This window comes from Symphalangus syndactylus, chromosome 19 (genome assembly GCF_028878055.3).
Source record: "Symphalangus syndactylus isolate Jambi chromosome 19, NHGRI_mSymSyn1-v2.1_pri, whole genome shotgun sequence".
Classification (NCBI taxonomy): domain Eukaryota; kingdom Metazoa; phylum Chordata; class Mammalia; order Primates; family Hylobatidae; genus Symphalangus; species Symphalangus syndactylus.
In genome coordinates this window covers 85145127-85157436 of record NC_072434.2, presented here as the reverse complement: position 1 = coordinate 85157436, position 12310 = coordinate 85145127, and the positions used below count along the sequence as shown (strand labels likewise).

Genomic DNA, 12310 nt, shown 5'->3' with positions numbered 1-12310 from the left:
CCCCATCCCTCTCTCCACCATGCCTCTCCTCCCCCAAATTAAAAGTTAATTTTCCCAAGACCTTGGAATCTCATTACCCTGATTTCTAGAAGTTTATTCCCTTAATGAGATTTGCAGCCAAGGAGCTGAACACTTACAAATAATCAAGTACTTATCTGGAGACTGCTATAATGTTAATGTTGTTTAACAGCTGTCCGTTATCACTTCATCAGGCCAGATGACTTACAAAATCATGTAAGAAGGCATATAGAAGCACTAATGCAGGTTCTACCAGCAAGAAGAATTCAAAGAGGAAACCGGCAGAGTTTAGGGATAGTTAGAAGGCTTCAGCAAGGACATAGATAAGAAGTTCATCTTTGAAGAGTGGATAGGGTCTGAACAGGTGCATGCACAAACAGGTGACTAGTGGAGAGAGCAGCAGGCACAAGGGCCAGCCAAAGAACCACTTCGTGGGTGACAGTAAAGAGTCTGAAAGGCCACGGAACCCAGGTAGTGAAGGATTTGGAAATCCAGGCAAAGACGTTTATATTTATAAGTGAAACGGGAATTTTCAACATGAGAGTAAAATAACAAACATGTAGCATCCCTTAGTTTAGACTCTGCCAAGAGCACTCCCTATCCCTGGTTCAATAAGTGGAAAAAAAGGGCATTTTTCAACATGAGAGTAAAATAACAGATAACATCCTTCAGCTCAGACTCTCCTAAAAACATTCCCTATCTCTGGTCCAATAGCATCTCATTCTACCACCATATGGTTAGCTCTTCTTATTAACATCGCTGTGGGGTGGAGCGTCTGGTGAGACAGCTGGATCACATAAACCAGTGGAAAGGCAATGACAGGATTTTACCTTTCTCATTCCCCGTCCCTCTCCATAGTCTCTGCAGCCTACAAGGCACTCAAAAATATCCATCTTGAGTCTACAGCAACATACGGGAGAGACTTGGAGGCAGTGGCTGGAGACAAGCAGGAATTGTAAAAGGATAGCGAAAATGGAGGTTAAACTTTTTTCAGAAAAAAAAATCTTTTTTTTTTTTTTTTTTTTTGAGACAGCGTCTTACTCTGTTGCCCCGGCTGGAGCACAATGGAGCAATCTCAGCTCACTGCAAGCTCCACCTCCCGGGTTCACGCCATTCTCCTGCCTCAGCCTCTTGAGTAGCTGGGACTACAGGCGCCTGCCACCACGCCCGGCTAATTCTTTTTGTATTTTTTTTGTAAAGACGGGGTTTCATTGTGTTAGCCAGGATGGTCTCGATCTCCTGACCTCGTGATCTGCCCGCCCCTGCCTCCCAAAGTGCTGGGATTACAGGCGTGAGCCACCGCGCCCGGCCTCAAAAAAAAATCTAAAAGATGCTGACAACTTTCTAGTCTTCTCTGTAATCTGTTTCATAGCCACCCTCTAAAAATCTCCCCTTTATTTCTGCTCAGTCTCTTCAGTGTCCTGTAGACTAGAAAAGACTACTGTATTTTTTTGTTTTGTTTTGTTTTTTGTTTTTTTTTCAAGACAGAGTTTTGATTTTGTAGCACAGGCTGGAGTGCAATGGCGCCATCTTGGCTCACTGCAACCTCCGCCTCCCGGGTTCAAGTGATTATCTTGCCTCAGCCTCCCGAGTAGCTGGGATTACAGGCACCTGCCACGATGCTCGGCTAATTTTTTTTTTTTTTTTTTTAGTAGAGACAGAGTTTCACCATGTTGGCCAGGCTGGTCTTGAACTCCTGACCTCAGGTGATCCGCCCACCTCGGCCTCCCAAAGTGCTGAGATTACAGGCATGAATCACCGCATCTGGCCACTCTGTTTTTATGACAGCAATAAAATAAGTGGGCTTAGTAACTCAAGCAAACGTAGCTTCTCTCTATTTCCTTTGTGAAGAAGGGATTGCAGGAGAAGAATGTAGGAAGTTGCTTCCATCTCCCTAATGCCCCAGGCTCTCAGACTATAGCTAAGAGCCTGGCCTTCATCGGTTCCTACTGACTCGGGGCTCCTTACCATCAACTTTCTGTTACTACTTTAAGACCAAGAATGATTTTTTTTTTTTTTTTGAGACAAGAGTCTCGCTCTGTCACCCAGACTGGAGTGCAGCGGCGCAATCTCAGCTCACTGCAACCTCTGTCTCCTGGGTTCAAGCAATTCTCCTGTCTCAGCCTCCTGGGTAGCTGGGATTACAGGCATGCACCACCATGCCCTGCTATTTTTTTTTTTTTTTAAAGTAGAGACGGGGTTTTGCCATGTTGCCCATGCTGGTCTCAAACTCATGACTGCAAGAGATCCACCCACCTCAGTCTCCCAAGGTACTAGGTTTACAAGCATGAGCCACTGCGCCCAGGCCAAGAGTGATGTTTTTAAAATCAGTTAAAATTTATACCTTTGATAGCTCACTTGGAAAAGTTAAGGACAAATACATAGGTTGTTATTTTTGTTTTGAGGGTGTTATCCCTAATTATAACAAAATCTCTACAAACCATTTAGGACAGAAAGGAATTGGTTTGGTGGAGGGGAAGTTTTATTGCGACACACTAGAGAACGCTCTTTGTTTATGTAATTATTGTATCATAGACTAGGACCATGCTCTCTATTCACTTACCTGCCAGCTGAAGTCTCAGGTTTATTTTGTCCTGAAACTGATTATATGCTTCTTCTTCTAGCATATTTCCATTAACTAGATATTACAGAGTCTCACAGGATCTTGAGTTTTTGTTATGTTATGAGTATATTTGTCTTTCTCTGTAGATTTCTGTTTCCACTATAATCTGTTTCCTTTAGAATCTGACAGGAAGAGTTTAAATCACGTAACACATACGTAATCATTGGGTTAAAAATAAGTATTATTCACATAGAATGATTAAATTATTGTAAGCAATTTGGTTTTTTAAAAGTGCTATTGATAGGTTTGTTAGCCCTTTTAATTTCTGGAATTAAGACTTTAAAACTTAGCTATAAAAATTTCTCAGATTTGGTTGGGCAGTGTCTCATACCTGTAATCCTAGCACTTTGAGAGACTGAGCTGGGAGGATCACTTGAGCCCAGGAGTTTGAGATCAGACTGGATGACATAATGAGACCTCATCTTATTAAAAATAAAAAATCAGCGAGGTGTGGTGGTGCACACCTGTGGTCTCACCTACTCGGGAGGCTGAGGCAGGAGGATCACTTGAGCCTGGGAGGTCGAAGCTGCAGTGAGTCATGGTCACACCACTGCACTTCGACCTGGGTGACAGAGCAAGACCCTGTCTCGAAAAATTTTAAAAATAGTTTAAAAAAAACATTTCTCAGATTCTTCAATTTGGAAAAATTGGGAAAAGATCATTGGCAGGGGCTGGTTCCATACAGCATCCAAGGAACGGCACTGAAAATGATTGTTCCAAAATGGCTGACATGCAACTATCATACCATGTGTACTTCCCTGGAAGTGATTGTGTTCTTTTTAACTTAATACACTGCAATAGAGTGAGCAACCAAAAGTATACACACTATCGTTTCTTTGTGCACTGGAGTAGGGCTTATGCATTTTCCTTTCCAGTATGTGAATAAGGCAGGATTTGCACATGGTTTACAAATAGATCCAAGTGTAAATCTTCCAATCCAGATGGCCTATTGGGCATCCATGCTGTCTGCTTTGACCTCAGTGCTGCACTTAAGATCTCTCTTTTTTTTTTTTTTTGAGACGGAATCTCACTCTGTTGCCCAGGCTGGAGTGCAATGGCACGATCTCGGCTCACTGCAGCCTCCACCTCCCAGGTTCAAGCGATTCTCCAGCCTCAGCCTCCCGAGTAGCTGGGATTACAGGCGACTGCCACCATGCCCAGCTAATTTTTGTATATTTAGTAGAGACAGGGTTTCACCATGTTAACCAGGGTGGTCTTGAACTTCTGACCTCAAGTGATCCACCTGCCTCGGCCTCCCAAAGTGCTGGGATTACAGGTGTGAGCCACCATGCCCAGCCCAAGATCTGTTAACTGTTAGTTGTACCCAACTTTGCCTTTTAGTTGTCTCAATATACAAAACAAATATCCTTATTGCACATTTGATAAATCTGTACCACACACAGAGGTTTTGTTTGTTTGTTTGTTTGTTTGTTGAGACGGAGTCTCTCTCTGTCACCCAGGATGAGTGCAGGGGCGCAATCTCACCTCACTGCAACCTCCGCCTCCTGGGTTCAAGCAATTCTCCTGCCTCAGCCTCCTGAGTAGTTGAGATTGCAGGCACCTGCCACCACACCTGGCTAATTTTTGTATTTTTAGTAGAGATGGGATTTCACCATGTTGGCCAGACTGGTCTCGAACTCTTGACCTCAGGTGATCTGCCAGCCTCGGCCTCCCAAAGTGTGGGGATTACAGGCCTGAGCCACCTCGCCTGGTCCACACAGAGTTTTGTTGTTAAAATACACCTGTATGTTTTCTCATTTTTGCCCACTGTCATGCTAATATCACAAAGCCCCACGTTTACTGTGGGCCTGTATTTCTCTATGGGCTTCTATGAAAAAGTGTTTTTTAATTATTTCCTGGGACAAGAGCTTGTCAGGCTTAACTTGAATCATCCAACTTTTAATGAAGTCCATATAAGGCCGAGTACTAGTAGCTCTGAGGATTTGAGGATATTTGAAACAATAAAAACAAAACCATAGAAAGAGAACCATGTTTTTTTTTATAAATTGATAAAAACAACAGATTTCATCATTCAAATAAAAAAATGTATCTGAGTTTCAAATGGCTTCCAATTTCAATGTAACTATTTCACTCTTCTTCTTTTTTTTTTTTTTTTTTTTGAGACGGAGTCTCACTCTGTCACCCAGGTTGGAGTGCAGTGGTGCAATCTCGACTCACTGCAACCTCCACCTCCCAGACTCAAGCGATTCTCCTGCCTCAGCCTCCTTAGTAGCTGGGACTACAGGTGCACACCACCACGCCCAGCTAATTTTTGTATTTTTAGTAGGTATGGGGTTTCACCATGTTGGCCAGGATGGTCTCAATCGCTTGACCTCCGTGATCCACCTGCCTAGGCCTCCCAAAGTGCTGGGATTACAGGCCTCAGCAACCGCGCCCAGCCCACTCTTCTTCCCAGATTTTTGAACCAAATCACGTAAATCTGTAGTTTTAAAAGAAACAGTTTTATATTAGCATCTTTCCCCTAGTCTTCTATATAAGAATTCATTCCTGTGCCTCAACCAACGTGTACTGATGTGTACCTTCCTTTATCTCATAAAGAGTAAGCATTTTTTTTTTTTTTTTTTTTGAGACAGAGTCTCACTCTGTAGCCCAGGCCGGAGTGCAGTGGCCTATCTTGGCTCACTGCAACCTCCACCTCCCAGGTTCAAATGATTCTCCCACCTCAGCCTCCCGAGTAGCTGGGGCTACAGGTGTGCCCCACCATAAGCAGCTGATTTTTGTATTTTTAGTAGAGATGGGGTTTCACCACGTTGGCCAGGCTGGTCTTGAACTCCTGGCCTCAAGTGATCCACCTGCCTCGGCCTCCCAAAGCGCTGGGATTACAAGCATGAGCCACCATGCCCAGCCAAGTAAGCACTTTTTAAAGATAAATTATTCAGTCTCAGAATAGGTATATATGCACATGTGTATACAATTCTATTCATAGCACAGAGACTACAGTAGTAAACACAGGAAATAGCATTGTATTTAAGAACTGACTCTTTTTTATTTCAACATCATTTGATTAACTTATTGCCCAGGATTGGGGTGGAAAAGCAGTATGATTTTAGCTTTTAATTTATAACTTTCTGTCCTTCTCAGAGTCAGAATAGTGACTCTGGGTTTGGGTATCTTGATGAAGAGAGCATACAATGATAGTATTAATAATTATAATGATAGTATAATAAGGTAATAGTCAACATAAACTGAGTGGACAAAATGATCCATAAATGGTTTTAAGCAATTTACTTGTATCAGTCTTCAGAACAAGATTTGAAAATAAGTACTATTATTATCCTCATTTTACGGATGAGGAAATAGGCATAGAAGTAGAGGCAGCATTTCAGTCCATTATAGTCAGCTATAACAAAATGCCATGAACTGGGTGGGTAGCTTACAAACAAAATAAATTTCTCTCTCACAGTTCTAGAAGCTGAGAAGTCCAAGATCAAGATGCTGGCAGATTCAGTGTCCGATGAGGGCCCCCTTCCTGGTTCATAGACAGCCATCTTCCTACTGTGTCCTCACCTGGTGGGAGGGGCAAACAAGCTTCCTTCGGCCTCTTTTATAAGAGCACTAGGCCAGACGCGGTGGTTCATGCCTGTTATCCCAGCATTTTGGGAGGCCGAGGCGGGTGGATCACCTGAGGTCAGGAATTTGGGACCAGGCTGGCCAAAATGGCAAAACCTGGCTCTACTAAAAATACGAAATTAGCTGAGTGTGGTGGTGCCTGCCTGTAATCCCAGCTACTCAGGAGGCTGAGGCAGGAGAATCGCTTGAACCCAGTGACTCAAGCGATTTGAGGCCCTCCAAATTTAGGGGCCTTTGGAGGCGGAGGTTGCAGTGACCCGAGATTGTGCCATTGCACTCCAGCCTGGGCAACAGAGTGAGACTGTCACACACACACACACACATAAAGAACACTAATCCCATTAATGAGAGCTTCACCCTCATACCTGCTCACCTCCCAAAGCCCCCACCTTCTAATAGCATCACACTGGGGAGTAGGCTTTCAACACGTGAGCTTTGAGGGGTCAAACATTCAGACCAGAGCAGACAGGAGTGCATATTTTATTTATAAAGCAGGGTCTCTTGTTAATAAACTGTTCTTTTATTGTTGTTTCTCCCATAAAGTGAATAAACATAAGCCTAGTGGGAAATGCCAGCATTAAACTTTGGTATCAGCCGGGCGCGGTGGCTCACGCCTGAAATCCCAGCACTTTGGGAGGCCAAGGCGGGCGGATCATGAGGTCAAGAGATCGAGACCATCCTGGCCAACATGGTGAAACTCCATCTCTACTAAAAATACAAAAATTAGCCAGGTGTGGTGGTGGGTGCCTGTAGTCACAGCTACTCCAGAGGCTGAGGCAGGAGAATCACTTGAATCCAGGAGGTGCAGGTTGCAGTGAGCGGAGATTTCGCCACTGCACTTCAGCCTGACGACGGAGTGAAACTCCGTCTCAAAAAAAACAAAACAAAACAAAAACCACTTTAATATCTTCTACTCTCAGTTGCTGAAAGCTAAGTTGTGGACCCTTTTTCCCAATTAAGAAAAAACTAAGAGAAAATGGTGCATGATTTTCATTGCTGCTGTTCATATCAGCAAAAGGGCCCTTATCAGTAATTATATGGTGTGTAAAGAAAGGTTGATTATGGAATTATTAATCTTTTCTTAAACATACTGTCTTTTTCCAAAAATGTGGCTGCTATGAACTGAATATCTGTGATCCCTCCCCACTCAAGTTCACATGTTAAATCCTAATCTCAAGGGTGATAAGGCCTTTGGAAGGTAATTAGATCATGAAGGTGAAGCCCTTATGAACAGGAAGGTCCCAGGGAGCTTATTTCCTTCTTCCATTATCTGAGGACACAATGAGAATGCACCGTTGATGAACCAAGGAGAAGGCCCTCACTAGACAAAGAATCCGTAAGTGTCTAGATCTTGGACTTCCCAGGCCTATAAGAAATAAATTTCTGTTGTTTATAAGCCACTTAGTCCATGGTTTTCTGTTATAGCAGCCCAAACAGACTAAGGCAATGGCCATGAGTGATGATGTATATCTCCCATCACCCCCGACCCCTTTCTAAAACTGAGCCACATTAGGTAGCACATCAAGAGTATTGCTGACTGTAATTTATTACTAAAATATATGTTTCAAATATTTTTATTATTATTTTATCTTCTGAGATGTACAAAAATTAATTAAATAACTGGCCCACGTAATTTTATAATAGGACATATAAATAAGACATGAAATGAAAACCACCAGTTTTGTATTCTGATCAAACATTTCGAATTTCCTTTTTTTTTTTTTTTTTGAAACAGTCTCGCTCTTGTCACCCAGGCTGGAGTGTAGTGGCGCGATCTCGGCTCACTGCAACCTCTGCGTCCTGGGTTCAAGTGATTCTCCTGAGTAGCTGGGATTACAGGTGCCCACCACCATGCCCTGCTTATTTTTGTACTGTTAGTAGAGACAGAAGTTTCGCCATGTTGGCCAGGCTGGTCTCGAACTCCTGACCTCAGGTGATCTGCCCACCTCAGCATCCCAAAGTGCTGGGATTACAGGCACGAGCCACTGCGCCCAGCCTCAAATTTCTCATCTTTCTAGAGTACTTGTAATTAACAGCAACAGTGTTGACTTACAAGATTTCTAAAACATAAGTATGTGCTTTATGTAATCGTATGATATGTGGAATCAGAATAGATCAGATTTTTTCTTGGATTAGGGTTGGAAGAAGTCAGGTAGGAAAGAACAGGAAGATGTCAACAGCTAGAAACAGGGAACAAGTAGACTTTTATCTCCAGATGTATAATTGGCACCTTTTTATCCATTATTGTGTAACACAGGGGACAGACTCAATCTTGAGTTTCATGAATCACACCCTCAAAAACTGCATTTTATTTAATTAAATCAATCATATCCTCTACATTTCTAGATATTTATAAATGTGACATTAATTTCAGCCATTGAACAAGAATGCACTCACATTATTATCTTTCAGAGCAGCTAAGATTTGTTGTAACATGTTTATAATCACTTGGGAACTTAGGTGTTGCTTCATTGCTAAGCCTTGATGGAGCATTTATGGATATGTTTTATGATTTGCTAATCTGTGCTGTGAAACCATCAGTCTGTTTGCAGTGGGGAGGAAGGATTTGGGAGGGGTAGGAGGGGGGAGGGAGGGAGGATAGTTTTGTTTGACGTGTCAGTGGAGGGGCGGGGGATGGCAGGTTGGTCATGAGGTTTGAACTAAGATGGACTTAAAGGGTTCAGTTTTGACCCTTGCACAAAAATCAGCTACAGTAAATAGTTGCTACTACTAAGCAGGTTTTCAGTGATCATACTTGATTTTCTTTCTTTTTTCTTCTTTTATATATTTTCTCAGGGGAAATCTCTCACGTCCAAGAGGTTAACAAGCCTTGTTCAGTCTTACTAAATGGATCATCTTGTAGCATGAATGCAGACTGGAGTCACTGCACACACTTTGTAGCTCGCTGTTGTGACCTGGAGGAGAGGACAGTAGAACAAGATGTTGCATGAGCAAAGGACCTAAATTGTTATTTTTGTGTGTACATTCCATCTCCAATGGACTCTTCCATCTCAATGCCTCCATTCCAAACTGTTGTCTGCTTTCTTTCTCCTTCTACTATGCTGGATCTGTGTCTTTTCCTTTTTAACAAGTTCAAGTGAAGTAAAACCTTTTCTTTTTTTCCTTCTTTCTCTCTCTCGCTCTCTCTCTCTCAAAGCTTCAGCTAGACACACAGTTCACTGAAAATTCAGTCAGTCAAAAACTGGAAGAATTGTAAAAGAAAAAAGTATATATCAATAAGTATACATATGGCTTCACATTTATTAAACAATAAATTCGCACAGAAAGTTTCATTTCACCAATGTGTCCACAGTCAGAAACAAACTCATGTCTTCGTCTGTTGTCTGTACATTCTCCGTTAATGTTTCTTGCATTTATTTTTATACCATATTTAAAGAAGAAACACCTTTTACTCCAAATGTATTAAAGTTGATCCCTTCTCTGTAAATTTGTGTATGTTTATATTGTTGTTTTATCTTTCATTAAAAGATGCAGAATCTCATTGCTTTTGTAACTTTTGACTTCCATGCTCACTAAAAAGGAAAATGCTGAGAAATCCACGACCCACTACCGCAGAGTTAAATTTAGGTTGTCACCTTGAAATTTATTTCAGGGTTTCAGACAAGCTTGGATAGTACAGAAGCCAGGGGCAGATGGAAATATTTTTTGGAGGCTTACCTGAGACTTAGTAGATTCTTTTTCTCCCGTGGAAGAACAACACAAATTGATGTTCCACATTTTCAAAGCTATTTAAAAGGCCTTTCTGCCTCATGAGGAATATGCATCTGTATATTTTGCAAATTAATATTTCTGTTTGAATTAAGCTTGAGTGTGACTTACTAAATCAGGTACTTATTTGTTCTTTAAAACACAATTCTAAAAATATCATAGCTCAGTGCCTCTTAACTTTTTGGAGGTTACAGATTATTTTGAGAATACAGTCACCTCTTGGCATCCCTGGGAAATTGGTTCCTGGACCGCCTCAGATACCAAAATCCACAGATGCTCAAGTCACTAATATAAAATGGTGTAGTGTTTGCATAACCTATGTAAATCCTCCCACATACTAAGTCATCTCTAGATTATTATAATATCTAATACAATGTAAATGCTATTAGTTGTTATACCGTATTTTTAATTAATACAACTTTAATTGTTGCGTTATTATTTTTATTGTTGGAAGGTTGCTTGAATCTAAAGCTATGGAACCTGTGGACGTGGAGGGCTAACTGTGTGATGTAATTAGTAAAATTTAGTGACGCTTACTAAGTACCTGCCACTTCATTAAGAGTTTTCCATGCCCTCAAAATTCCCACATTTAATCATCACAGCAGTCCTATAAGATCGTTTCTGCAATTTTGAGAACACTGAAGCAGAGAGAGGTTAAGTAACCTGTTTGAAGTCACCTAGCTAAGTAGTGGATTGGGATTATACAGGAGGAAAGAAATCTTTTGCTTCTACCCTTCTAGGTTCTTAGCTGTGGCTCTGTAACAACAACAGAAAAGCATACAAATTTGCGTAATAGAAGTATTATGTGCCAGGTGCGGTAGCTCACGCCTCTAATCCCAGCACTTTAGGAGGCTGAGGCAGGTGGATCATCTGAGGTCGGGAGTTCAAGACCAGCCTGGCCAACATGGTGAAACCCCGTCTCTACTACAAATACAAAAATTAGCTGGGCATGGTTGCGGGCACCTGTGATCCCAGCTACTTGGGAGTCTGAGGCATGAGAATCACTTGAACCCAGGAGGCGGAGATTGCAGCGAGCTGAGATTGTGCCATTGCACTTCAGCCTGTGCTACAAGAGCAAAACTCCATCTCAAAAAAAAAAAAAAAAAAAGTATGTGACATGGGAGACTTCATTAAGAAATGAATACCTTAAAAAATGATTAAACCTGAGTGTTTTCTTGTACTAGGTTTGATGAAGAGTTGTGGGGAAATGTGATAGGGCAGAGGGGTAGGTGCTAAGGGCAGTAAACCGGGGGAAACTGAACAAGGCCTGTTCATTCAGATTCCCTTCAGCACCCCTCCATCTTCAGGGAGAAGAATGCTCCATTTCTCTGGGTATTGAAAGAGCATCTCTCACAGGAGGGTCTTATGACCTGCTTCAAGGAAAGGCCAGAGAGTCCTTCCTGAACCTGCCATTTCTCAAATTTCTTCAGCTTAAAATATTCAATATGCCAAGGTACCATATTTTGGAATAGAACTCAAAAACCCCATCATCATATAAATCTAGGCAGTCTGCCTGCAGGGCACACTATACTGCCCACCCATCCATTATACCACAATTTGATACAAATTATGTGAAAATTTACATAAACTCACAGTTGTACTGAATTTTAGGACATTCACAGACTAATCTCTGTAGCTCATCCATGGACCCCAAGTAAACAACGTGACTCACCTTAAGGGCTGGATCAGTGGCAAAAAGAGGTTACCCAGCCAGGAGATGGGCCTGACCTGTCTGCTTTTGCATAAACCAAGGCATTGCAGACTCTGGTTATTTAAAAAAGAAATCAAGTTATTAATGCCTGTTACTTACTGTAGATAAATTTAGATTCTGAAAAAATTTATTATCATTGGTGATAAATCAGCAGTGGAGTCTGTTGGTTATTTAATAAAACTGTCACAAAATGGAAGAGACTTGATAGGAGAAATTTATATATAAGCTATAATCTAAACTGTAAACATGCTTTTTTAATAAAAAAGTATCCATAAAATGCAAATAAATTAAATTGATAGACTTTATCCCTTAAAATCACTTAATTCAGGACAGCCTTGGACAGACAGCACTGAAGTTAGATTAAAAGTCTAGTTAGTAGAAACATTCTTTTAAGGAAAACAGTAATCCTGTGAGAAGAATATGGTGTTTCAACAATGAGCCTTGCACAAATACGATTGGTTATTTCAATGGTTATCATTCACAAGCTATCAGTCCTTAGAAGTCCGTCCTTCCTGGTAATTCCAAATCATGGAAAAATTCGTCCTTATTGCCATTTTCAATCGTAGAAAAAGACGGCAGAAAAGAGAAACCCCAAGTCAAGAATTCCTAATTTAAAAAGTTACTCTAGTTACTCAAGC

General features: G+C 41.4%; 1 protein-coding gene across 20 annotated transcripts in view; it reads left to right on the top strand.

Annotated features, from left to right (window-relative positions):
- Positions 1 to 9734, top strand: part of RGS7 (regulator of G protein signaling 7) — a 583792-nt gene extending 574058 nt beyond the window's left edge. For all 20 annotated transcript variants that reach the window (XM_063613534.1, XM_055233704.1, XM_055233702.1 and 17 more), the window contains one exon: positions 9029 to 9734. In XM_063613534.1, the coding sequence (XP_063469604.1) occupies positions 9029 to 9079 (51 nt within the window). In that variant the 3' untranslated portion in view covers positions 9080 to 9734. The remainder of the gene's footprint in view (positions 1 to 9028) is intronic.
- Positions 9735 to 12310: the final 2576 nt, after the last annotated feature.